Source organism: Tachysurus vachellii, chromosome 22, assembly GCF_030014155.1.
Source record: "Tachysurus vachellii isolate PV-2020 chromosome 22, HZAU_Pvac_v1, whole genome shotgun sequence".
NCBI classification, from domain to species: domain Eukaryota; kingdom Metazoa; phylum Chordata; class Actinopteri; order Siluriformes; family Bagridae; genus Tachysurus; species Tachysurus vachellii.
This window is the reverse complement of record NC_083481.1, coordinates 10,727,853-10,755,511: the sequence shown is the minus strand read 5'-3', so window position 1 is coordinate 10,755,511 and position 27,659 is coordinate 10,727,853. Positions and strand designations below refer to the sequence as shown.

The 27,659-nt window shown below is 38.5% G+C and overlaps 1 protein-coding gene across 10 annotated transcripts in view; it reads left to right on the top strand.

The window, feature by feature from the left end:
- iqsec1b (IQ motif and Sec7 domain ArfGEF 1b) overlaps window positions 1-27,659 on the top strand; it is a 173,043-nt gene that overhangs the window by 126,119 nt on the left and 19,265 nt on the right. The window contains exons 1-2 of one of the 10 annotated variants that reach the window (XM_060857624.1): window positions 6,063-6,244; window positions 6,385-6,410. The exons of 8 other annotated variants lie outside the window; for them this stretch is intronic. In XM_060857624.1, the coding sequence (XP_060713607.1) occupies window positions 6,400-6,410 (11 nt within the window). In that variant the 5' untranslated portion in view covers window positions 6,063-6,244; window positions 6,385-6,399. Of the gene's footprint in view, window positions 1-6,062; window positions 6,245-6,384; window positions 6,411-20,925; window positions 21,385-27,659 lie in introns of those variants that run through there. One more of the 10 variants, XM_060857621.1, reaches the window with a different exon arrangement.

The window sequence follows — 27,659 nt, the reverse complement described above, 5'->3', positions numbered from 1 at the left end:
ACTCCTAATTTATGGGCCTGCATATTGCCACAGTGTGAGCGAGAGCTCAAACTTGCATCAGAAATTGTTCAAACTCACTGTAATGAGTTCCCCTGAGTTCCTGCTCTGCATTAAATGGTTAGAGATGTGAAGTTGCCTTTGCAGCTTGAAGACCAGCATACATTAAATGTGAATATATAAGCACAAGGGGCAAAATTTTTTCAAGACATGAATTTACACCTACAGTAAAAAGCTGTCAGTAATCATTGATGGTTCTCTGTAGAGAGACCAGGCTCCAGCAATAAAGACATTTCACTTCATTCTGTATTTTTGTGCTCCTTGTTGTGTTGGTTGTGTAATGAGGCCCCCTACTGGCTCAATACTGCACAGTCTGCACTAAAGCTCACTACAGCCTTCGGACACAGAAATGGTCCATTCTTTTTAACAAACCAGCATTTCGTTTTCCAAATAAGTGTATCATAACAGAGAGACAGTGAAATCATCACATGGTGGAGGATCACTGAGGACTGATGTATAAAGAAGAGCGTGAAATTAGGCCACAATGTCTGATCACTGGAAAATGCATCCTGACAGAATCTCCCAGCACTGGTAATTGCTTTGTAGTGGTTTATTGGTTTGACAGCTGTGCCAAGAGCTTTTCTCTATGAGTCTTTCACCCAATTTCCTGTATGCATGTGTATTCATATCTGTAGTGTTTGTGTGCATGTGAGTAACCGTCATTTTTGTCCAAGGTGACCGAGAGTGTCTCCGACACTTCACGTAGCTCAGCCAGTCACCCGGAAGAAAAGAGGTAGCACTATTTGTGAGTGATGGTGATTTTTGTGTTGGTGTGGAAGAGCATCTCCTCAGAGAGCCGAGTCTCCTTCTTCATCACAAACATGCCAATGAAGACTTTGAAGGCTTCCCAGGGGCCACGCGTTAAAGGATAATACATATTCTTGGGTTAAAATATCTGCAAGATTATGCTGGGAAACAGTTGCTCTTTTGGGACTTTTTCAGCTAAAGTACAGTTCGTTTCACCTTTAATGAATATGGTGAACATAATAATATTCAGTCAAGTTCTGTGTTATATGTGTATCACTTTTAACAGTCGACACTGTCACAGCAGTGTTGCAGAAATCAGACAGACATTACTCAGTAGCTTGTGGATGTTCAGTGTGAGTCCATTTGCAGTCTTTATGGTTACTGCAGCAGTTCTTAGGGACAACTCAGTATCCAGGTGAGATTATCCACTGAAGAAAGTCGGCAGAAACTGTTGGAACTAATGTGGTTTGCTATCTTATGAAATTATGGTTTTCAAGATAATCAGAGCCTAACCACACATTTCTACATGTTGGCTGTATACTAACTGCCTCGTTTTGCCTTTTTTTTTTTTCAAATAATATCTTTTTTTTATTATTATTATTATTTATTTACTTTTCAAACATTTATGATAAGCAGAAATACACAATGTATGCATAGTAGAAATGCAGATAGAGATCCATGTTCTAATTGTCAGGAACCTACAACATTTCCCAGAATGCACTAGGGCCTGTAAACAAGGCTGTACAATTTCCAAAGCACGTTATACTTCCCACAACACGCACAGTCACTGTGTGTTTTATTCATTGCCAATGCTCTAGGCTTAGCTGGGAAGTTCATAGTGTATGAAATGCAACACAGTGATTAGTACTGTAGCATATAGTAAAAACAGATATTTTTCCATAATAAGAGGCCAACCCTGTGTGGATCCTGAGGCATCTAGAGATGTACCAGCTCCAGTTGGATTCTGCTTAATAAAATGTTCGGACATTCTAAACGGAGATGTGGACTACTGCCTTTTTTTTTTTTTAAAAAAAAGCATGTCTTGTTCATTGCTTTCTCATTGTTATTGTTTCATACACATGTGTATGTGTTTGTCTGCAAAACTCCATTCCAAGTGAGCACAAGTGAGATATTAAAGAAGGATAAAGGTACGGTGGCTGTCAGTATGTGAGGTATCCCATGTTTAGAAGCATTTGACTGGTCCTCACAAAAGAAATTTTACTTTCCTAATCAACTGTTATTTAAAAGACTAGATGAGTATAATATTTCCCTTCAGTTAGGATGTGTAGGAGTAACATAATTAATCTACAGTTATATATATAATTCAATAGAAATATCGTACCTCGCAAAGATAGTGAGACCAATGAGGACCGTTTTTCACTTCCTTTCTGTGGTTCACTGATTATAAATTCGATCGACTAAAGTATCAGAGAACATAAACAACCACAGAATCAATAACATTCCCATAATGGTCTGTTTTTCTATAATGAAACGTCTGTGGAACAGATGTGACTGCTTTCTGCAGGCTTCTACACAGCTCACTTCTTAGTTAGGGGGCATTTAAGATGACCTCACTTATTACAAAGAGCTCAGTCTCAAGTGTCTCAAGGGCTGGGTATCTGGGGGCAGCATATGGGTTCTGAATTCACAACCCAAAGTCCACTTGTTATGGCAGTAGGATGGATGTGCAGTAGGTAGTCAGAAACTCTTAGCTCTCGAACATGTGTATGAAATGAGATCGCTACATTAAAGCTAAGTTTCTAGCTAGTCTGGTTAATTTTGTGGCTACTTTTAAATAATTACAGTAGCTAAAAACACATCTCTAATGAATGCCTATTAGTTTACTTTTTACTTTGTTGAATTCCTGTAAAGTAGCTATTTAGTTATCTAGCAGTGTTCTAGCACAATTGCCAAGTGTTGCCCAGATATTGGTGATTGTGTTTCCTCCTTGGAATCTGAATCAGTTTAAGGTTCTTACATGTCAGAGTGGATCAAATGCAACAGTGCTATGGATAGGGCTGTGTCTGAAATGTGATATATATATATATATATATATATATATATATATATATATATATATATATATATATATATATATAGAAACAATAATTTTAGTGGTTTAAAGTGAGACCTTTAGAAGAGTTCCAAGATGTTTAAGGCTTGTCGGGAATGTTCCTGGATCATAAATGTTATTGAGCCCAAGTTTGTTGTTCTCACTGGCTGAGTTGCGTTCAAGAGTTGTTTGCTAGCCAGAGTGCAAATAATGTTAAATCCAATGCAGTAGTCATAAATGCCTGCTTTTCTGCATCAGCTACACCTTCTGCCACAGGAAGTGATCTGAAAGCCTCATTCAGCATGTAAAGACCTTTATTTGCCGCATGTACAGATGAATGCAACCTGCAATCACATTTCTGCTCAATTCTCTCTTAGATAGTATGTTAGTATTAGCACACACATGCCCTCCTTTCACCCAGGATATGTATAGTATTCATGTGCTGGTGATAGCTCAGAGTGAGTCAGCTTGCAGAGAGCACCGTCCCTGAACACCTGATTATGGCTCCTGACTGTTGATGTGACAGCAAGTCAAATTGTGGCTTTAGAGACGTCCAGTTATTTTATATATATATATATATATACTACTGGTAAGATGATTCAGTGAACAGGAATAGATAGCAGCAGTAGAATGCTTCTTTTACTTCCATTCATATTACGTGACATTTGTGATGTTTGAGCATGGGCCATTATCTGATTTAACGAGGGTCAGGCCCAGTACTAAGATGACGGGAAGAGGCTAAGAAAACAATCATTTGCTTAAAATACACACAGATCCTGCTTAATTCAGCATTAAATCATTTAATTAACTCAAATAATCACACCCACCATAACATCAGTGATCGCACCAGCCAACACCACTGTAACATTAGCATGACTTTTTTCTGCCATCCAAGCATCAGCACCAGTCTTCATCGCCCCTGACTGACCAGAAGAGGTCTGATCAGTCGCGTGCGTGTGTGTGTGCGCGCACATGTGCGTGCTGTTGACCTTCATCTAATGGATCAGTCTGATTTCTGTGTTGAGTGTTACAGTATTGTAGTGAATCTCAATTAAACTGGTCTTGACCAGTATGAACTGCTGGTGCCTTTTACAGCCATGTATAGTCAGTAATCCTAGCTGTTCTGGAGCTGATGCTACCAGCTAATCACCTAATCTGTGGTGTATTAAAGCCAGACTGTACAGTCTTAGAGCCATTAATCCTCTGAAGAACCCTGGAAAAAAACCCAGATACCCAGTAATTTCAGATTACAGAAATCTTGGTGATGCACTTGCACTTTTGATAAATATTCCATTAGTTAAATTTCTTTAACATATCTTTCACCCATGCCATACTTACCACAAGCTGCCACCTTCACAGTTAGAACAATGTTACTGAAAAAGGTTCTGTATCTGAGTTTCTGGGTTTGGGTTGGTGTCAAAATGACCCGGATACTCAGCACTGGTCCTGGCAGGAATAAATTAGTTTTTATAAATTTTTAATTTAAATTTTTTTTATTTATTTATTTATTTATTTATTTTTTTTTATTTTTTTTTGGGGGGGGGGGCACGGTGGCTTAGTGGTTAGCACGTTCGCCTCACACCTCCAGGGTTGGGGGTTCGATTCCCGCCACTGCCTTGTGTGTGTGGAGTTTGCATGTTCTCCCCGTGCCTTGGGGGTTTCCTCCGGGTACTCCGGTTTCCTCCCCCGGTCCAAAGACATGCATGGTAGGTTGATTGGCATCTCTGGAAAATTGTCCCTAGTGTGTGATCGTGTGAGTGAATGAGAGTGTGTGTGTGCCCTGCGATGGGTTGGCACTCCGTCCAGGGTGTATCCTGCCTTGATGCCCGATGACGCCTGAGATAGGCACAGGCTCCCCGTGACCCGAGGTAGTTCGGATAAGCCGTAGAAAATGAATGAATGAATAATTTTTTTTGTATAGCACATTTAACAATGGACATTGTCTCAAAGCAGCTTTAAAGAACATAAGAAACATAATACAAAAAAATGTAATATTGTACGACGATTAATATAATACAACAGTTCAAGATAAATATTAGACTTATATTTAAATGTCTTCGTATTTATCCCCAATGAGCAAGCCTGAGGTGCCTGTGGTGAGGAAAAACTCCCTTGGATGGAAGAAAAAGAAACCTGGAGAGGATCCAGACTCAAAAGTGAACCTTATTCTCATCCACCAGTTTTGTATTGATGAGGAGGATATTGTCTGTAAAGACCACATGTAGTCCACATCTCCGTTTAGAATGTCCGAACATTTTATTAAGCAGAATCCAACTGGAGCTGGTACATCTCTAGATGCCTCAGGATCCACACAGGGTTGGCCTCTTCTCAATTAAGGTCAGAAATATTCATGACACAGAACACAACTGGAGCTGGTACAATCTCAGAATGCCTTGGAGTGGGTCGAAAAAGAGAAGCAGTGAAGCAGAATTAGCGTAGCTGCTGCTCGTAAATTTTTATGTCTTTGGCCACAGTTTGAGTAGGTCTGCAGTGAAATGGGACAGCTATTGGAGCAATATGATTAAATTGGAAACAGTAAATCTAGTCCTTCATCCCTGACTCTCACATTACCATGTAAAACGTATGTTTGTCCATGGTTTGCTCCCATAAAAGAGTGTCAAAGAAAGACAGGGAGTAAATCTCAAAGATAGATGGAACTCTAATTATATTCATATTGCATAACATCAATAATCCACTGGGGATGGGCAAGATGGATGATGTTTTAACAAGCAGAATATTTTCTCACCATTTTTTATTAAGTAGAGACTTGGAGGACAAACTGTGAAGGACAGCTGATCAAAATTTCTGACTTGCCAGAAACTCATCCGGGCTTGCAACAGCTCAAAGATCATTCTCTTCCCTCCATTAAACCTACATTACAGTCAAAGTGACCTGTCTCTTGTGACTTCCCTATTTCTGTTGTCTCGCCTTTTCATTTGATTTCCCTCATTGTTTTTTTATTTGTAACGCTTCCTATTTGCTGATCTGCTTTTCTGACAAAGTGTATTCAAACACATGAACACAATCACTGTAAGTATTTGAGAGAGAATTAGAGGAAAGGATTGAGGAGGGGAAGTAAGCTAAGGGGAGGGGTTGAAGACAGACAGAGTAATGAGAAGAGAGGGAGGAAGGGAAGGAGGCGTGGACTTAACACAGCACCTACGTCACTCTAGGTGAAGCTTGCAGAGCTGCTGGTTAGATTGAAAGCAGCTCCTCTCTTTTTGGTTATCGTCACAGCTGAGACTCTCTGTCCTGCCCCTTGGCCCCCCTCCCATCTCTGTCTGTCTGCCTGTCTCCTACTGAAGAAGGATATTCTCAGTACTGTTTATCTCTTGGCTGTTACTGCTCACATGGTGTTCACTGCAAGCCGGTGTGAGCACATGAGAGGTATGTATCTGAAGTGTCTATTTGTTTGTGCATGCGCATGTGTGTTGAGACTGCAGTGAGCAGGCAATAGCTGACAGAGACTGCAGCAGGCATCCAGCTCTGACTGTCTCTCTCTATTTCTCTCTTCCTCCACATTATAGTCTGATGTCATCCTGATGCAGACCAGGTAGACAGCAGTTTGCTTACTAAGCTGAAGAACTTTCTGGCCATATTCAGCTGAACAAGGCTATGTATAGATTGTGTGTGCAGAGTGTTTGTCTTCTCATAAGATTAATAACTTGGAGCTGAATTACCCTGCAGTCTGAATGCAGTTAATAGCAGTGAATTATTTTAAAACAGGATTTTTTTTCATCCATTAAGATCCCTGCACTGCTCTCTTAAATCAACCAGAATCAACCTCTCTTTCAGTTCAGTTTTCAGAGTGTCCATGTGTCCTTGTATGTTGTGTTTTCCACACCGGGGTCCTCTGGCGAGTCACTGGTACTGATTTAGCTTCCACCGTGTCCTTGTGGGGAGTGATTTCAGTTAGCAGACGATTATACTGCATTAAGCTGCTTGATATCAGTTAATGCAGCAGAAATCAAATCCTCAGTGTTTATGAACCTTAAGAGTCACTTGTGCTCCTGTTTGTGCAGCATCACAGGTGCTGGGGATGACTCAACATTACCGCTACTGCTGTCAAAGTCTTCTTGGTATTCTGCTTAAAATACAGAATATGCAATTCATTAAAGTTTTCAGCTTGTACATCTGTGTGCTAAACCTCAAACTAGCTTGTGTTGAATGAACGTTATTTAATATGATCTGATCCGATCTGGTCCGCATATTCTCAGTTTCTATTTTGGATGATGAATGAATTCTGAATCCTACCATCATGTACTTTGAGTCATTTCTCTTTAATTCTACAGACTCGGTATGATTAATGGAGGGGCATTCACAGGCATGCATTCCCCAAGTCATCTGACCTGGCATGACTCATCACTGATATTTTGGGGCAGACTTAGTTTACACACTCAGAGGACCACAATAACAAATCTTACCAGCTTCCCACAGGTTTTTTTAACCATATTATAAATAATATGAAGTTTTGTCAATAAAGCAGTTTATAATTCACTGGCAGGGATCAGGGAGTTGAGAGGGCTGGATATTATCTTAGCAAAACCACTGACCAATTGGTCTCTTTTTTAAGCACATCAGGGTCAGTCTCTCATGTTATTTTGCAGTTATGGTACTTGTTGCTGTCCATCTTTGGAGAGATCACTGGATTCTGTACTATGAGGGAACTTTGGTGAGAACCAAAGTTTGTGATACAGATCATTGTTATTATTCAATGTTATCCTTAGAGGTGAGGAACATGAAGAATGTGATTCTAGCCATTGTAAACATTGGTCTGAAGATCTATATATATATATATATATATATATATATATATATATATATATATATATATATATATATATCATGTCCACTATAGGCTCCTGGAATTTTATCATACTTTAAAGTTAAATATTGAATTCAGACAACATGCGATGATAATTATGGATATAATAATATCTAATTATAATAATAATATATAATTATATATATAGAATCAGGTCAGTAGCATTTAATATTAGTTTTGCATTCAACACAAGATGCATTACATTTCTAAATACTAAAAATAGCATTTTAAAATAACTGAATAATGATTATGCGCATGAGAAATTTTATATAAAGACAGAGCTGATTCTCCAGTTACACAATTGAATCAACTGATACCAAGAAACAGCAGATATTCATGTGTATCAGTATCATGGATACGACAGTCTGGTTGTGTTTTCCCAATACACAGTGTTGAAGATGTGCTTGCAAACAAGTGTTAGATCTAATACTTGTGTATATTTTATGATTTGTTTTGCCCTCTGAGGGCTGCAACTGGCCTGTGGGTCACACAGTACAGAAGTTACATAGCATTATAATATACAGCATGGAAATCATTTACATTCAGTAAATAAGTCATTATCCAAAGTGAGTTACATTTATTTCATTTATACAACTGTGCAGTTGAGGGTTAAGGGCCTTGCTCAAGGGCCCAGCAGTGGCATTGCTAGGAAATGAATTCACGGAACTTCTAATAAGCAGTCTTAACTTAACCAGAGAGCCACCACTGCAACCTACTGTACACGTGACAAGCTGCTGTTGTGTTTGTGTAATTAGTTAATGGACAAGGAATGTTGTAAAGTGAAACATTAAATTGTAGTGCACACAGTAATGAAGTAACCCATTAAAAACCTAACAGAGCCTGTATTCCATATGGAGATAGTTTGTGTTGCCAATACATGTGGCTTCTTAAGCTAGACAAGAAACTGAGTGTTTTTACTAGAAGAGATGATTTCAAGAGCCTCTTGGAGAATTTGAATGAGCTTGCGCTTGCCTCAGCTCAGATAAGGGAGTCACTGCAGCACTGTCCTCTAGTTAGTATTCTGGTCTGTGGTCTGAGTCAGTGGTTTGGAAATGTAGCACCAGGAGTCAAAAAGCCCAGGTTGTCTTCGTAAATCTGCTGAGTCATTCAGTCAAGGAAACATGCAGAAAAAAAGGACAGAACACAGCCTGAAGTTCAGTTTAAGGGACACGATGAAGACAAGACTTAGTTGCTGCTCTTCCCTCTTTTTTTTTGTTCTTCAAGAGGGACAGAAGAAGTCCTATTCACATACTAAATGTTTTCTTGAAACCTGTGAATATTTTGGAATCACATTCTGACCAAGCCAAAACGGCGAACTGAGCGCTCTTTCTGCTCTCTGTATGACTGAGACAGAAACACTGCTTGTTTTTTGAGGCATCAGTCCCAGAACTTGAAATGCGGAATTATTCACCAACCAGCTGGCTGTGAATGTTTATTCCAGCAGAGGCAACTTGCTAAGGTTAAAGATAATACAACTTTATCTGAATGTAACTGACAGCAATTGACTGGCAAATATAGTTCTTTTTTGTGACTTTCAGCTTTTCTAGGTGTATTATCTTCTCTGTAGATAACCAGATCCTCCAATGGTCTAAGATCCAAAGCACTAATTTGTGTTTGCAATAAAAAAAATGTTGTGGATAATTTGCAAACAATATTTGTGTACATTTATATGATGTACAAATGTGAGGGTAGAAACAAAATATTGTTTAGCATGTACTGTTTGTTCTCAAGTCTAATTGAAACTCAGAGAGACCTTCAGAATGATAACACTGTAGTGAGACAAGTCAACATTTCAATGATGTATGCTTGTAGAACAGAATAAGAATACTCAAATACTTATCCAACAAGGTCGGTGGTGTTCACTGCTGCTGGGGATGGCACCGTATGGACAGCCTGAAGACACATAGGACTGCTATGGATGGGACCACTTGGAGATTATGACACCGGATTTGAACTGCTGTTGGGGTGGTCGGTTTTATGCTTCAGTCTCCATCACTGAACATTTGATGGCTTTGGTAGCAAGGACTTAGTGTTAAATCTGTAATGAACTTAAAAGTGATGCTGATTTATACATTGTTCAAAAAATCTCCTGGTTCTCTAAATACTTGAAAAAATAAAAACATTATTTATAATCACTCTCCAGCATCATCCAGATGAGGATGGGTTCCCTTTTGAGTCTGGTTCCTCTCAGGGTTTTCCTTGCCACGGCTGCCTCAAACGTTCTCATTAGAGATAAACATAAATTAAATTTTCAACTTTGTAATTTCTGTATTACATTTTTATTTTTCAGTAAAGTTGTCCAATGTTTAAAATGTCCAATGTTTAAAATTGTTGTATAAATTTTAAAATTGAATTGAAGTCTAGATCATATGAGCATTTAAATAAAACTGAAATGAACTAATGAATTAATGTGTTGTAAAATGGATGCCACGCTACTAGGAATATAATCGAATAAAATATCGAATACTTGAACAGATATTCTGGTCTAATGGATATGAATACAAACAGCAGGCAAAGTGTTCAAGGTTTTGTCCCCAGTGACGTTAGATATGAAGTTAGCATTGCGTTACTCCACTATGTTGTATTACAATGTAAGAAATCTGAATTCTAGCATTGTCAGAAGAGAAATGCAGTATACCAACATTCTTAATACTCTTCATACTGTGGAATTCTAGAGAAACCAGAAATTCCACTTGAGATTGTGCTGAAGGTCAATTAGCAGTTATTTGTCTCAATTAGCAGTTATTTGATCTACAGGGCACTAGTCACCACCCTGTCGACTATAACAGAATGCTGAGTGAAGTGTGCATGTGTGTGCATGTGAGAGCACTCTCACCATCACACGTGTGCATGTGAGAGCAATTGCATGTGTGTCCTCGGCCGCTGCTGCACATCTTTCTCATTCAGAAATGACATTTCCTGGAACTACACTGCTGTACTGACATGAAGACAGATTGAAGTGTAATGAGGAGACCTGTGGCCATTTTAAATTCCTATACAGCCCCGGTCATGAAACACATGACTCCTTCATCATGAAATCAGCTTACAGTTTTTCTCATTTTATTTCTGTTGGCATCTTCTGCTTTTCTGCAGCAGATTCTTTCCCCTACAGTAATATCTGTATCTGGACGTTAATCTTCCTCCCTCAATTTTTCCACATTATTTATTCTAGTAAAAACAATTTTGAAAAATGAGTAGTGGACCTTTAAGTAATTTTTGTCTTTTTTTTTCCATGTGGGTGTAAAAATTTGATGATGCTTGCACATAGGCCAGTAAAAAAAAATTTTTTTTATTTTTTTGGAGTGAGGTTTTATATATTTTTGGCCAAAGTGTTTAAATTTGACTTCAGTGTGTAGAAGTAAAAGTGTTTAATATTTGGTAGCATAAAACTAATTGAAACCAGTGTTTTTCCTCAGGCATGATGAGGGATTATTATAGAGACATCATCAGAGACATTGATTTAGTCTCTGAGGTTGAAAAACATTCTGATTAATTTTGACTGAATGCAGTTTTTCCAGTTTAAGAGTCATCACATGCAGTCATGAATAAAAAATGCAGACAGCGTATATATCAGCACCTTAACCTCTTCACCTGAGATTATGTCTGGAGAGAAAAGGAACTAGAGCAGAAAGAGAGCTGGAGAGATGGAAAGGACAGTAGAGAAACAGCTGTCATTCTGTTATGTCAGCACTGACAGGATTCTCAGGCCCCCTGTGTAGCTCTGGATGTATAAAACATGGCAGAAATACACTGGACATCTTTACCAGCTTGTAGAAATTACTAATCACAAACAAAATAACCCTGACAGTCGGTATTTTCCAAAATACTCCCAAATATTCTCCCAAATCATGTTCATCTATTCTACAGTGACAAGCTGACAGTATTCCAGTTCATGGACTGGCAAAGAGCATTACAGAATGAGATGGATGACCTTCAGCACGTCACACTTTAAATGTCACAGTTTTCAAACAGGGATGTTTTTTTTTCATCCTAATCTCCTAGGGTGTATTGAAAGTGCAATCACGTTTCAACCAGTATTACAGTATGTTCCTATCTTTTTGTCATAGTTATCTATCTATCATAGTTCTCCAAAAAGCCAATAGAGTTGTTTGAAACTACAGAAATGTCCATGTATGGATGTACTGAAGTGCTGTAGATCTAAGCCTGTGACATGACTAATCAAAATATCGCTACTCTTATTCCATAGTCTGTAATTGACTTGTTCTTATAGCTTGACTTTCAGCTGAATTGTACCACAGGGTGATCTTGGTGTTCAAAATTTTTTTTTTGTTCTCAGAAAGTATTTGAACTGCAATTTATCAGCAATGTGTCACACCCGGTTGGACAGGAAATAAACTTCCTTGGTTACCGTTTCTTCGTAGCATGTGCTCCTCTATCTCTGTTTCTATTAGGATGTGTGATTTGCCTGTGTATCCTCAAGAGTATTTTAATCAGCAACCAAAACACCACAATATGATCCTCTGGCACCCCTGTGGAGAGAATCAAAGGATTGCTTACATGTCAGAGTGGAAGAGGAAAGGAGGATCTGCTTCATTCTCATCAGTGTAGATTACACCAATACTCCCCTGAAAAGCCTCCACTGGTCTCTAAACATGAGGAAATGAAGGGAGATGTTTTTGTTCAGTAGACTTGTGTCGATATTTTTAGCTTGGTACATTTTGCTCACAGGCCTGTCATTTTATTAGACAAGCCCTAATTTTAAATAGTGACATGGCCTAAAAGTGAATCTGTTAAATTAGCGTTCCACACATAAATCTGTAATTGAGCATTCTTACAGTGGAGATTTATTCAGCCTTCTGCAGGTGTTCTCTCCAGCTGCCATGCTACAAAAAGAAAACTGACAGGAAAGTTGTACTTTAGCACAATGAGAAATTACTCTCTAGTTTAAATCCATGTTTTCCACAGTTACCAAGTTTATTCACGCTTTTCTACCAGGAACGGTTTACCTGTAATTCATTTCAAGAGGATATAGAAGTTTGCAAGACTTCTAAGAAAAGAAAAAAAAACACTACTGTCAGGTCTCACAATTAATTTCACTTGTATTTGCCCTCAGTATCCTTTCTACATTACATACTTTTTGCTATCCAAGAATAAAAAGAAATTTAAAAAAATCAGTTCCGATACTTGTATAAGCTAATTACTGTTACATTTCTTTGTCCCTCAAAAGCCTGCCTCCTGCGGGAGAGTAAAAACAATGATTTCTGCAACATTTCTTGTTGAGTCCCAATGCATCCCTCTAGTGGGGAATGATTACAATGTAAATACAAGTCTCTGTGTCGTCACTACAGCTTGCTGTAAGTCAGTGCTGTTATGCTGGAATCATATTTCTCTGGCAACCCTTCCACTAAATTAGGTCTGTTTTTAATTTTTAACCTCCCTGCCCCGCCCCTGACAAATCCTGAATACAGCCATTTTGTAGTTTATCCAACCCATTTAAATAATAATGTTGTGATGATGCAGTCAGCTAGGAAATAACAGTTTATGTACCTTTTGTTGTCTTTATAGGATGTGTAGATGGTTTATGACATAAAAACTCTGCTTCCACTAACGTATGTGTTACATGTGTGTTTTGGAATGCACAAAAATACACACAGACTCCACTCTCTGCCTCTCGTAAATGTTAAAGCTGACGACTCCCTTATGTGCCACTCGATTAATGTTCACAAATAACAGGAGAGCAGGTTCTCATGAGCAAATTGCTTTAACATTTTAACAACACATGTATTGGCAACGTGTTTTCATCGCCTGTTGTTACACATCACTTTAAGAGCGTTTTGTTTATGATTCGTTCTGTTTAATGAGGATGCAGACAGCCATATTAGATAAGTAAGCTAACCAGTTCAAGCCAGTTTGAGGTGATTGTGATAGTTTGTGAGAAGCATTTGTAGATGTGAACTTCTGTATGCAGGTTTAGATCTTATTCATTAAGAAATAGATTGAAGCCTCTTGACATTATAGAAACCCAATTTTCTTTTTCTTTTTTATATCCAAACAATTATTTTCGTTGTTTCTGGAACGCAATCTTACACAACAATAGAGTGTTTGACATTGGATTTCCATAATGCTTTTTTTTTTGTACGTGCAGCAGTGAAACAACAATGTGATGATACCAATTGAAATTCATGAGCTGAACCTCACATCCAAATAGTCATTGCTCTCTATTGCACTGACCTTGGAATTCCAATTCCTCCTGTCCGTCAAACTCGGTGAATGAGGCTTAATGCTCAGCATTTGTCTCCAGGCAGCTTGTACTTGCCATTGTTTGTCTCTATCTGCTCAGTTATAATCTACTGTCGGCTGCAGATTTATTGGCGGGCCTTTTCTGAAAGGGAAAAAATCAAAATCTTTTTTCATATGTACTAATACAAATGTAGTAAAGTAAGCTCATGCACTCCGTACAGTATGTTTAAACTCAAATCCTCAAAATATTACCTTTATTTTTCGTTATATATCCTTATTTTTATGAAGGGTGCCAATAATTTTACTGCTGACTTTGTGATCATTTGCATGCTTTACTCAAAAGCTAAAATAGAAATAGTAAGTTGGTGAATTTCTAGTCTGTGTTCTTTTTTTTTGTACTTATATTTTCTTACAAAACACAATGATAGAAACAAAAAAAACAATGATCAATTATGTAAAAGCACGAGATTAAACAATCTCTTACTGAAAGTCACATGTGCATGTACACTGTCTGGAAATGTTTCAGAATGGATGAATGTATAGCTCACACACTCTTTTTGACCCAGGGCATGATTATGAAACACTGTTGTCTTGCCTCTGAGACAGTAGACTAATAAAAGGATTTCTTATCTGACGTGAACAGAGAATCATTTATCATTCAGGAGGAAGGTCAGATTAACTTTCTTGCCTGTGAAAAGTAAAACTGATGTCTCATCAGTTGTCAAGGAGGTGAGAAACTTTGAGGTGAATAGTTTCTTTTCAAAAGACAAGATTTAATTGAAAGTCTTTGGCTAATAAAATTAACAAAGTTTGCCTTACATACTGTATGGAAACTTCATTGCCTGGGTTTTATTTAGGTTTTAGTATTACTGGGATTGCAAATGGACAGTTATTGCATTAGGGCTTTGCAGGTCATAGGTTATAATGACAAATAAAGAGTCAAGCCCATGCGTCACTATGAAACCGCAACTGATATTTCAGATTCTATCTGCCTTTTACAATTAGCCCAAAATTACCAAAGGAAGTCAGCTGTGGTACAGCGATCACTCCCTTCCTGTAATATAGACACACACTCACACAGTGCACTCTTTCTGTCTTTAGAATTACTAAAGAAAAAAAAACTGCGAGGAGGCCAAGCAGAAGAAAGGTAGCTGTTATTCAGGGTGCCAACACAAATCGTGTCCTCTGCTTGGCAAGGTGTACATAGGCTTGGCTTCACACAACAGCCGCATTGTGCGTGTTCAGTGTGAGCCCATGCCAAAGGGCAGGAGGTTGAGGAGAAGAGAGACACAGGCAGGGGCATGACGGTGTCCGTGGAGAGATATGAACATCACGTACGCTCTGAGCTAATATTGGGTACCAGTATATCTTGCTGTACAAACACTGCTTTCGCACTTTGTTGGGTTTTACAGTTTGACAGTCTTAGGTGTTGCTCATTTTATGCCCTGTTTTTCTGTCAATTTTTTTCAATAAGGAATTTTATTGCTCATTCAAATAATTGTATTTTTTCAATTTATTGGTGTCCTGTGACAGTTATGTGAGATTTCTAGATTTATAGTTTTGTGAGTAATTTACTTTTGGCTGTCATTGTTGGAGCTACAAGTGTTATTTTGGTTTTCAGCCTATTTCTGTTTGTTGGTCTGATCTGTATGAATCAAAATGATCAGAATTCATGTGTAACCAACTCAGTGACCAGCTTGATCTCAGAAACTAAAGAGACATTTTACCCTGTTCATGCTGCTCTCTTTCCCATGACTGAACACGAATAAAACTGAAAAAAGGTAGCACTTTAAGTGTATTGTATCATTTTAGCACAACACAACTCCACAACATGTCAAGTACAGTAGCTCTATCATGAGCTTTATTAAAGGAAACCAAACTCAATGTGATTGGTCTAAAAGATCATTGCAATTTGTCGCTCCTGAGGTCAGTTAGTACTGTAAGAAAGAAGCTTGGGGTAAATTAGTCCCACCATTTTTAAAAATTGCTTGAGAAAAGTTTCGGTTTGTCATTCCTACTAGTTTTTCCATTTTTGCACAGTTGTAAGCAGGTGATGATGCACTTTTGTTGTGTTTCACTTAGATTATATTGTAGATAGATGCTTAGTGTCATAAATGTTTCTTATACCTGATCGGCAAATGAGCAAACATAAACTGAGTTACATTTATTCATATCTTTGAAAGTACTCCTCTGTTTAGATTACTGTCTAGATGTGCATGCACAAGAGACATTTTTATGCCTTGTGTCTTATTAATTGTTAATAAAAATACCCTGAAGTGACAGATCTATATCACTTCAGCTTATCTCAGAGTTCCTTCTCTTTTCCATCAGTCCACATGGCTTGATTCATTCCACATGGTTTGAAAATAATGTTTCTCACTTGGATTCAGCAAGATCTTTATACTGTACAAGACCTTTCTTTTTTTTTTTTTTTTGCTTCCTCTTGTTTTTCTCTATCTGTCTCTCTAAAATGATTGCTGACTGAGGCTTATATCTGGAGCATGTGTTGCGCTCCTGCCTCTTCCAGTCTGTAGAACTCCATCTAGACATCTAAGCAGTAAAACAGTGCCGTGTACACAACACATTTCCAAGCCTGGAGGCACTCTTCAGAATCTGGTGGATGAGAAGCAGGAGGAGATGGGCACGTCCACATCTTTCTGTTTAGACTGGATTTCTGAGGTCACTTTGTGCAGGCGGGACCATGTGGAGTCTATAAAAGATCGAGTGTGTTCACTAGAACTAACTCATCCATGCTGGAACTGTCAGATTGCTCCATTGCCCCTCTTAACTGATTAAGGCTGAACCTTAGATATACAAGCCTCATTTCCACTCATGTTCTTAACAAATTACAGATTAATCAGACAAAGTTGTAGACTATAAATGTCTCCACACGTGTAAAGCTTGACTTTGTTATTGCCCAACATATGTTTCCTTCACTAGGAAAAGTTCTTTTCCTTTGTGGGTTTTAAAAATTTCCCTGAAGACCCACCAAGGCCAAGGCTTCTGCAGTAGCTCTTGAAAACTTCATGGAAAGTTAACATGTCATGTTTCCTCATTGGTGAAATTAAAATGCTGACTAGTGTTCAGCAAAAGCTTTGAAGTCTCAGAGGACCTCAGAAGATAAGTTTCCAGACTTCCTGTCTTTTTGGTAATGAACTACAGCAGATGCAGTTCTAGACTGCTGCTGTGAGATGATGGAAGCAAACTGGATAGAGACACTAAAATATCTTACATCTGAATGCAGATCAGTGCTGGTATGCTTGTTACTTTGGATTGAGATAAATCTTGTTCATCTTGCGTGAGGACTGCAGTAATTGCCCAGCAACCCGCTTTGTGACCTTCTCGCTTTGAGCAAAGCCAGTATGTGAATATGCCTGAAAGTATCTAATGAGCCTCTGTTGTGTGTTTTTGCTCTTGGTCAATGCCCGGCTTCAAACATAGCCACTGGCAGTACTTAATGCTGAACTGTGAAACAATAGCTATGGAAATTTATAAACTGTGCTGAGCAAGTATTAGCTGCAATCTCTGGATTCTTATCTGACATGTTTACAGAGTGTTGCTTCATCTGCTTTTATAAATTATTCTACAAACATCTTGACTAATGAGGAAGGGTATCAACACTGAATGAATTTTTCATTGACTTTCTGATGGATCTTATATAGTTTATAGTTTATGTCTCATGATTTTCTCAGCATGGTTTATGTCTCATGGTTTTCTGATTATTTTCTGCACCCTTGTTAAGCACTGCAAAAACCAGAGAGTTTGTGTGCTGGAGGATGTATTGCTTGCTATACAGTATATTTCCAAGCATCCATATCACCTTAAGACATTTTGGCACTCCTTTGAGATTTTTCAACAGGCCAACAGACTCTCAGACGAGCGGCAAAATACAGTATCTTCACAATAAAGACCTGTTGGTTCAGGCCAGAAACACAAACTTGGACCTTAGACTAATTCAAAAGCATAAAGTCACTGAGAATCCAGGAACCATGGAACGAAGATGCAAGTCAAGATACCAGGAATTGATTACATTTCTCCTTAAACAAATAGTGATTTTTAGTCACTCAGAATTAGCTTTATTGTGCTGTATTCACTACAGAGGAGCTTGCGTTTCAGCTGCTTAACATTAGTTCTGCACATAATTGAGAGCCTTCAGGGCAAGATCTTGCATATTAAGAAACACCATTTATGACTTCATTAAACTGGCAATGTGCTCTTTTAAGCACTGCTTGCAAATGTTTTGGTGTTGGCAACAAAAAAAATGTATTTGCTGATGGTAGTGCTACGGTTAACTAGACTTTTTATTGTTCCAGCAGCGACTGTTAAATACACAAAACTAGGAGGAGCAGAGTGTATTTAGCTAAATGATAATGTTTAACTAAGAGACCCTTGATTATGTAGAATGCATGCAACAGGCACTGTAGATAAATGAAGATTTGACCTCTGTGTGTGTGTTGGTGTGTGTGTGTGTGTGTGTGTGTGTGTGTGTGGTATAGCAGTATAGGTTAGTGAGTGAGGTGGAACCCTGTGTAATCACATGAGAGATTAGGTTTTACTGTAAACCCACTTTTAGTGTCTGTGGATGGCTATTACAATCATTTTATCCTATTTGTAAATGTAATTGTACTGTAGTGCTGTAGATTATACTTTAGTTTCATTATTGGCATCAAAATTGGCAATAAAATAGAAGCATAGGTTTCAAAGTTGTTGTTTCAATCTGAGTTCATCATTTGAATTTATTTAATAGCTCAGTGCTCATTCATCTGCTCTACAGCATGAGCTGTGGCAGACTCGAATAAGATGAGAGATTACGACGTTCCATGATCTCAGTAACATTTCTAGGCGTTTTTCCTACTTACTGGAGACCTTACAGGAAAAAGTGAGTGAAACTCTGTGAAAGAGACTCTTCAAAGCCAATCCAAACTATCTAACACAAGCTACTCTTAAAAGCACCATTCAAGTTTAGACAGCAAAATGAGGTAAGATTGGTACTGAAATGACAGCAGACACACTGGCACCATATATCTCCCCTAGGCTCATGGCAGGCTGCATTCGGTCCCTCTGTCCAGGCAGTACTGTCAGAGTGACATTAAGACATGTAATAAGTGACAGCTGCTAGTATAGAAAGGTTGATAGTAAGAGGCAGTTTTCAGTGTTCAGACTGCCCCTTCCCCTAAACAGGTGTTCTGAAGATATAAGAGGAATAAGAACTTTGTCCTACTTTGTCCTTCAACGAAGAAAGGGTGAGGGTCCAATAGACAGAGAACCACGAAACCTTGAAAGGATTGATTTTAATCATCCTTGGAGCATTTTGCCATCGGAATGAGATTTAATGAAGTCTTTGGTAATGTTAAGAAAAAAGAGAAAGCTAAAATTTTCTTTTAAAATGTAGAGAGTAACTTTGGGTAACCCCAAAACCGTGGCGAAAAATTGTTCGGGCCTCTCTGTCAGCTGACTATGATGTACATGTCCTTCAACAGACTGTGTCCTGTAAATTCTTTCGTGCTTCTCCATGAGAAGTCTTTGACACTTTAAGCAGCCCTTATTGAACCGCACACCCTTTAAAAGATTTGATGTCGTCATTAATAAACTCTATAAGGTGGCTCATAGAAGCATGAAGTCACAGTGACCTTGTATTTTCATTTCTTTACAATGAACAACTGTCATTGGGGCAAAATAAACACACAGAGGAATCTTCACACCTACTCACCCACACATCAGACTTGGTGTGGCAAAACATATAAATGTGTTCAACACACCCTTACTACTAACCCTCACAGCTTGTAATGTTTAGTCTGCATACGGCTGTTTTGAATAGTGTGGGTTTTATTGATTCTGTAAATGAATCACATCAATTATTTTTTTTTTTACTTCTCAGGGTGATTTCATTTATTCTGTGTTTGCCCTAAGGCTTTTTTCTTCTTCTTCTTCTTCTTCTTCTTTTCAGATAATAAAAAATCCCACATCATGAAGTTTTCTTCATGTCTAGAAGGAATAGATGTCTACCATATACAGAGCCCACAAATGTTCAACTGGCCATCTTGTCTCTCCTTTCCATGTGTTTGGGTGTGTTTTCATCTAAGACTTCAGGGAGTATGAGCTCTGTACAAAAGTGAGAAATGAAAGGCTTCACTCTTGGGAGTGAATGGAAACATTTCTGTAATTACAGCCACACCGTCACCTCTCTGTGACTGCTAGTTCAAAAAGCTGGATGGTGCTGCAGACTCAGCTGCCATTTTGTGCTTTTTCCTACTTTGAACATAGTCACATCTTAGCGGACCTCCTGGGGGCTACATTGCTCTAATATCCCATTAAACATTGACGCTTTGTTTCATCCTAGAACTATGCATTTCTCACTGCATTCTGGGCGATAGCATCTGGACTCTACTCCTGCGACACCCATTGTTTAGGTTATGATGTCAGCAAGAGGAAATGTGTAAGGAAATGGGAGGAGGGAAAATGGGGGACAGGTTATAGAGATGTTATTCAAGTCCTTGGTTATAAATATGGTGGGTGTGTTTTTAGCCTGTTGCTTTACAAACCAACTTAGTCCTGCTTCTAAAACATTGCAATTCTGGGGCAACTCAGAGTCAATTAAAGGCCTTTTTTTGGGGGTTATACTATTTTTTTTACATGTGGATCCATCTGGAAGAGGTAATTTAAGGTATACCAAGGTTTGTGTGTTCTATAGTGAAATGGCTAGTCTTGAGTGGGGCATATGGCCCTTTAAGAGGACTCATTCATGTAAACTGTGGTGTGGGGAGTGAATAGTGACGGACCATGTTTGGTTGCCCTGCCGTCTGGAGCACGTCTGTCACACATGTAGGGCTCAAGTTACTGCCAAGATTCAGCCTGGCCCCTAGGAACAGCAGCTGAAGCCTTCAAGAGAGATAGAGAGAGATGGAAAGATAGAGAGGGAGGGATAAAGTCTTTCTCCACTTCTTAACATTTCTTACAGCCTGAATCCATCCTGCAATCTGGCTATTATTAGCCCCACTTCCTCTTCTGGTCCAAAGGGGCTTCCCACTCTTTTAGCCATCTCTCTTTCAGCTCCGGACTCTGCATTTACTAGGCTACAGATAACAAACTCCCATGTATATTCTTCACTCTTTCATACAGTCTAGGCTATACATGACCAGGATAAACACTCCCCTTTGGGCCAGACTCGTTTATATTCCTGCCATCTAATTAGATTGCTGGACTTAGAAATTCCCTCCCCTTTTAGCCACAGTCACTGGCATGCACTCTGTTCTACCCCCTCCTCGCTATCCACAGAGCAAGAAAAGGAAAACAGGGACTTAGTGACCGTGGAGTCCATAGTAGCTGGACGAAGAGCATAACACTTTGCTTATGAAGAGGCTTTACATGCCAAGGAGATGGGCAGCAATGGGTCAAAGCAATGCTGCTATTTGTAAGGATCAGAAAGGAGCATGTGGTGTTTGCAGTGTGCATCTGACAGAAGCCAGTCTCTGCTGGAGCTGGAGCTGGAGCCGAACAGCTGGTAAGCTTTTAGCATGTGTGAATGAGGGGGTGTACATTACTCTGGGTTAGGGGACTCACATATAACGAATGCGTATGTATTAAAAGCAGAGAGAAAGTACGTTGAAAAGTTGTATGGTAGAAAATTCTAGATAAATTATCTCGATCGTTCTCATCTTCTTTGTACCGATTTTGTTATATTATAAGGATTGTTTTGACTCTGTTGCCTCTAAACATATTCTGTTAAATATGTTTTTTGGAGTACCTCAGTTTTTACAAACCTGGTCTCATGTAAAAATCAAATGATTGTGGAGTTAGACAAGAAAGTGGTTGCATTTCATTTAGTGCCTTATGAATGAAGAATATACATGTTAGTTATATGTATGGTAGTTTTTCATAACAATTTCTTTTCTATTTAAGAACAATTCTAAGACCATGTTGATGTTTGTGTAGCACTTTGTAAACACAATGTCCATTTCATCTTTCCTGGAGAGGCTACTCTTTAATCATATTCAAACTGCTTCTCTGTAATTATTGCAAATTACAGGAAAATCCCTCAGATTCAAAGGTTATCACACTGGACCTGTCGTGTGTAATGTTTAAAGTAGGGGGTTTCGGGGGTTAAGATTCTAACTGTGTATGTATTAGTAGATGAGTACAGCTTGTGTAAAAATACAGTTAGTAATCATGGAAAACACTCAGTGTTACCTGTTTGCTGTTCGTAATCGTGCCTGTTGCTTGTTTAGGTCCTAGCAAAGTGCAGTTAAAACTAAATGCAGGTTCAGCTTGGCCATGCTGGTGAAAGCCAAGCTTTATTTGAGCTATGTTGGCTTTCAGACTGTGGAAAAGGATTTCTGAGGCTTTCAGCCTGCATGTTATGCTTTTCAATGTGCTGAGCTCTTCCTGTCATACCTTCACACCAGCTTGTATGAATGCAACAAACAGTATACAGTTGAACACTAGCCAAACAAATAGTGGCATGGAATTTTCTCATAGAGGACATGGACACTTTAGTTTTTTTTTTTTCATTAACCAAGTCTGCTTAAGGTTTTGACCTCTAATCTGCAGCATGGTGGCATGTAATGACTTCTAGGTACACTAGAGGGTTAGAGCTACATTGCTTCTAGTGCTATAACAGCTCATGCTGAAGCATGATGTTGAATAAGCAGAGAGCTATAACAGCAGATATTAGCACCATTGTTGAACATTTATCTGAGGCTAATGATGATGCTGGCAGAAAAAAATATCACTATTGGCAAGGATTTATTTCCATTTTAATTTCATAATAATACGATCCAGGCATATGTGATGGTTGAGAGACAAATCCTTGAACCACTAAGCAAAGCTTTTTACCCTCAGCTGCTCAGCTTAATTTGCTTTGGATAAAAGCAGCAGTCACATAAATAAATAGAAGTGAGTAGTTGTTGAGGGCTATGGTCTTTGCTCAAGGGCCCAGACAGGCTTTCCAACAGTCTTGGAATTTGAACTCTCAACCTTCCAGGCATTACCACAGAGCCTTAACACTGTTGCTGTTTACAGCCTCACTTTCTGTATTTTCATCTAATGAGAATGTGAATACTTTTTATTTCCTCTGCAAATAAAAGTTGCTAATAAAGGTTGATGTTACAGTTGCTCTGTTTGCTTTAGATAGTAGTGTGTGTGTGTGTGTGTGTGTGTGTGTGTGTGTGTGTGTGTGTGCGTGTGTGTGTGTTTGTACCCAAAAGCAATATTTTTTTAAATGAAATTACACAAATTAGGCACAATTTACACAAAGCTGCAACTGGTACATGGTCCGGGGTTCATGAACTTGCTCTTTTTCTGTAGTTTTTTCTGAGCTTCAATCAACTGCATGTTCCATTCCACGTGAGAGTAAATGTTACCTGCTCCTACAACTTGTTTGTTGACTCAAGTTGGATCCCAGTTATGATACCAGCACCTCTAGTTTCAGATTCTGACCCAGAAACTTTAATGGTAATGAGTATTATCAGACTGTGTATTTTATACTGATAAACACACTAACTCAGGCAGCAAGGGGTGAGCTTTCACACTGAAGGAACCAGGACAACACAGGTGAAGGTCCACAGTGTTGATGTGAAGTGTGTTGTATAAGACATCACACTACACATTAATAAAAGTATAAGAGACAAGCATTTGCTCAAAAAGGTAAAAGTCTGTGACATCTACCTATTTATTAGCGTTCTATTTTGTCTTATTACAGAACAAAAGTCCTACAAGTTTACTTTATGTCTACTGGCTACCATTTCCTAAATTTGCAAGGTTTAAGGTCACCTAGAGGAACTTGGTATAAAGCTAAAGATATCTCTGATGGAAGCAAAATCCTTTTGCACATCCTGAGGGCACTGATATTTTCACCAAGCAAATTTCGATTTGATTCTGGTTTGCTCAAAGCTTTACAACAATGTTGTGCAGAAAGCACTGCTGGGACACAGGGAAGAGTTTCAGATGCCTTCCTGAGTTCTGAGCAGGCAGCCTTAATTAAACTGACATGCACTTTCTCTTTTCTTGGCATCACTTTGACAGGAGTTTGCTCATCTCAACATTCTGGGTTAATCATGAAAAACTTCCAAAGCCTGATGGAAAAGTGTCAATCATTCACAGTCTTATCATGAAATGAAAGAATAGTGGACTTTTAAGTGGTCTGAGCTATAGAAAGGAACAATTTATATATTTGAGATATTTTTAAATATAATTATTTAGAATCTCACTATCCTGTGTCACTCAGAGGTTTATCTTTGGAGTCTCCTCTCAAGGTCTTCCTCATAACATCTCAGGGGTTTTTCCTTACAATCTTCACATCTGACTTGCCAAGTAGGGGTGAATTTCTATCCTGTCTCTATATTCTCTATGTCAGATATGTGTATGTTCTGTAATATGTCAAACATTAAAAGCACTATACAATTACAATTGAGATGAATAGTACAGTACAAGTCCTGATGCTGTACTTCTGGTTAGAGTTTCATCACATGGTGGTACTCCATGTGCTGTGGATATAACCACTTGGACACCATGGCGGTGGCTTTGAACTGCTGTTGCACTGATTTGTGCTCAGATCATTGAACTTCGGTTTGGACAGAATGGAATTAATGTTAATTTTATAATGAACTCAGAAATCACTCTGATTTGTAAGTTGCTCAGAGTCTCCTGGTTATAAAACTCCACTTGATAATATACAATTGTAAAAAGTATTTGATTCATAATCTCAGACTCCAATGTCACCCAGATGAGGACGTCTGGTTCCTGGTTCCTACAGTACGTCTGTATAACGGTGAAATGAATTACATTCTCTACAAGTTATTAATTATAGTCATGACTAAAGTCATATTTCATTTGAGTGACGTTGTAACATCAAACTGGGAGTTTGTGAGAGTTATTGGTCTACCGTTTACTGAGTAAAAATATCCAATGAAGTTGCTCATGCTGGATATATATTGCTTTTCTAATTATTCGGTATGAATAATTATGCACAGATTTGTGAGCACACACTTGTGAGCACAAAAAGATTTTCAGAGTCATTATGTTCAATTTGCTGCTATTTTCATGGGCACATAAACTAATACAAAGCAGAAAATTAAAATGAGAGCTGGGTCTCCAGTTTGTGAGTAGAATGAAAACAGTAGCAGCTTGTCTTCTTTAAATCACAGAGTAGCTCTACATTGTTTTTTCCCCTAGTTCAGAAAATAAAATCACACGACCACCCACTAAACTTGTGGTATTGTGTCCTTCAGTGCTTCTTTCTTAACATTTCCACACCTTTCCCCTAAAGCACCTGTCTCACAGGAAAAAAAACAAAAAAAAAAAAACCTTTGTCTCCATCTCAGTCATTTTTACAATTTTCCAGTGTCATTCATCATGGTTCAGAGCGCTCACTTAGAAGACCATGTTACTCTCACTCAGGGAAAAAGAGATGTCCTCTGAGAGACCAGAAGGCACCAAAACAAAATGAAAATCTCATTTAACTCCTTATTTTGAAATGTGCATTCTAAAGGAATCAAACATCAGTCACAGGGAAGTCACAGGGCTCTGAGTCATTCCAGCTCCATGGAGCCCTGAACAGAGACAGCGCCAAATCAGCTGCCAACTGTGTCATCCAACATATCCCTGTGTGACTTTTTTTTTAATCTTCTGATGGGATGTAATTCCACATGAAAAGCTGCAGTTTTATTATTGAATTATATAATGCTAATGAATACAGTTTCACAAATTAACCACCTACACCCTGGATGTTTTTTTACTCATCTGATCAGCTGTGCCTCAGCTGGGCCTTATAATGCGGTGGAAAACAATGAGGTCACCATAAAAGACTGTGGAGGTTATTCTGTCTGGCTGAGTCACTCCTAAAAATGTCTGCTTTCTGTGATTTTTTTTCAGGCTCAGGATCACTCTGGATGGGAATAGGGTAAATGGAAAGCAGTTCCACCTATCATGTCTATTGAGCCATAAAGAAAGAGAATTTGGGTATTTTATGAGCATGACTACTGACACTGTTTGGACCTGCTTCCTCACCATGAACCTAGTAACGTTATTAAACCACCAATTCCCCAGTGGAGTAACACTGACTAATTTTCTTGTTGGCTCACAACACAGCTTCAGGATGATATGTCTTTAAATATTTGAGTTACAGTGTGATCGTAATTGCAGTTTCTGGGTAACCGGATTACAGGATATTAAAGCATGCCTGAAGGGTAGAAAATGTCAGCTCATTATGCGTTACTACTCTAACATACTGACTTAAACATGGACGAATTTCCAATCTTGGACCTAATAGCTCATGTGTATTATTGGTACCTCAGGGACACATTATTTGCTTTGTTAGAAATTTGCAAAAATCTCCACAGCATTCCATTCAAACATGTAGATTTTTCCTTCAGGTTGAATGTACATGTACTGAGCTATTTTAATATTAAATAATATTAGGGTTAAAAACAGAAAGCATTATGACCATCAACACTATGACTAGATGGGGTGAGTGAAGTTTCACTGTTGTTCTCATTTAGCCAGCGCTGTACACACTGCTGCTTGCTAATTCATTTAAATTGAAGGAGGCTTTGTTAATCTACTTTAAAATTTAATGTACTGCCACTGATTGGATGCAGAGAGCTCAGTAAGTGTGGGGGAAAAACCTGTGTGTGTTTGTGTGTATTCACATTTGTGTATATGGCACTTAAAATGCAGAAGATACTTGTTTGGCTTTCTTTGCTTTTTGCTTGTACATTCTGTTTAAAATCACATAGATTTGATGGAGTGGCACATTGTGGCTTGTGTAACCTGAATGGTTGTCAACTTGCTATTCTGAAAGCCTCAAGTTTTGAAAGCTCATCGAGTGTTCACTTGTACTTTCACTGTGTCCTCAATTTCTGAAGTAGAGAAGTGTGTTAAGTGGAATTGTGTTTTTACTGTGTGTGAGACAGACAGTCACTGTTTCTAAATACAGAGGTGTGTCTAATAGTGGCCTCAGACAACAGAAAGCTTTTCTTGTACTGTTTTAATGACAGCTAGGAGTTGTTTTGCTTACTGCACTAAGTGCTGCGTCACTGCTGTGTAAGCACTCTTTTTTTGGCAGATCTGTCACTCTGTGTGTATGTGTGTGTGTGTGTGTCTGTGTGTGTGTGTGTGTGTGTGGTGTTGTTGTTGGGTGTGGTAATGTATGTATGGGGATGTGGGTGTGTATACGAGAGAGGGAACAGAAGGCAGTCTAAATTCAGGCCTAACATTCAACAGGTTGGATAATTGAAATGGAAATGATCTGTAATTTGTTATTTCAGGAGCTTTTAATCATGTGCCGCTTTTTTGGTTTTTCTTTTTTTGGTTTGTGTTGCGCACCCTGTTATTTTAATGAATTTTACTGACCAAGAATTATGCTAATTTTCTTGGCTAAGGAAGGTTTCACTTAAAAGGAATGTGACGTTAGTTGGTACATTAACATGGATTAATTGAAGCAATTAGCCTGGGAAAAATGTAGGTAAAATAAAATACTAAGATAAGACAAGTTTGTATATAATAATAGATATACAAAACTAAATAAAGATTAGTTTAGAGTGTACAAAATGGTTTTGAAGCTGTCATTATGTGCAAATGTAGAATAGAGTGCAGTACTGTATGTTAGCAGCGAGTTAGCTTGTGGTAATGAGGTTTATCCAGTCTGTTAGAGAGCAGGGCTACAGCATAGGGGAAGAATAGTCTCCATGCCTGGATAGTAGCCACTTGTCTTTATTCTGCTACTTTGGGATCCAAATTCAAAATTATGTCATAATGCATGAATTATAGCAAACTTTGATT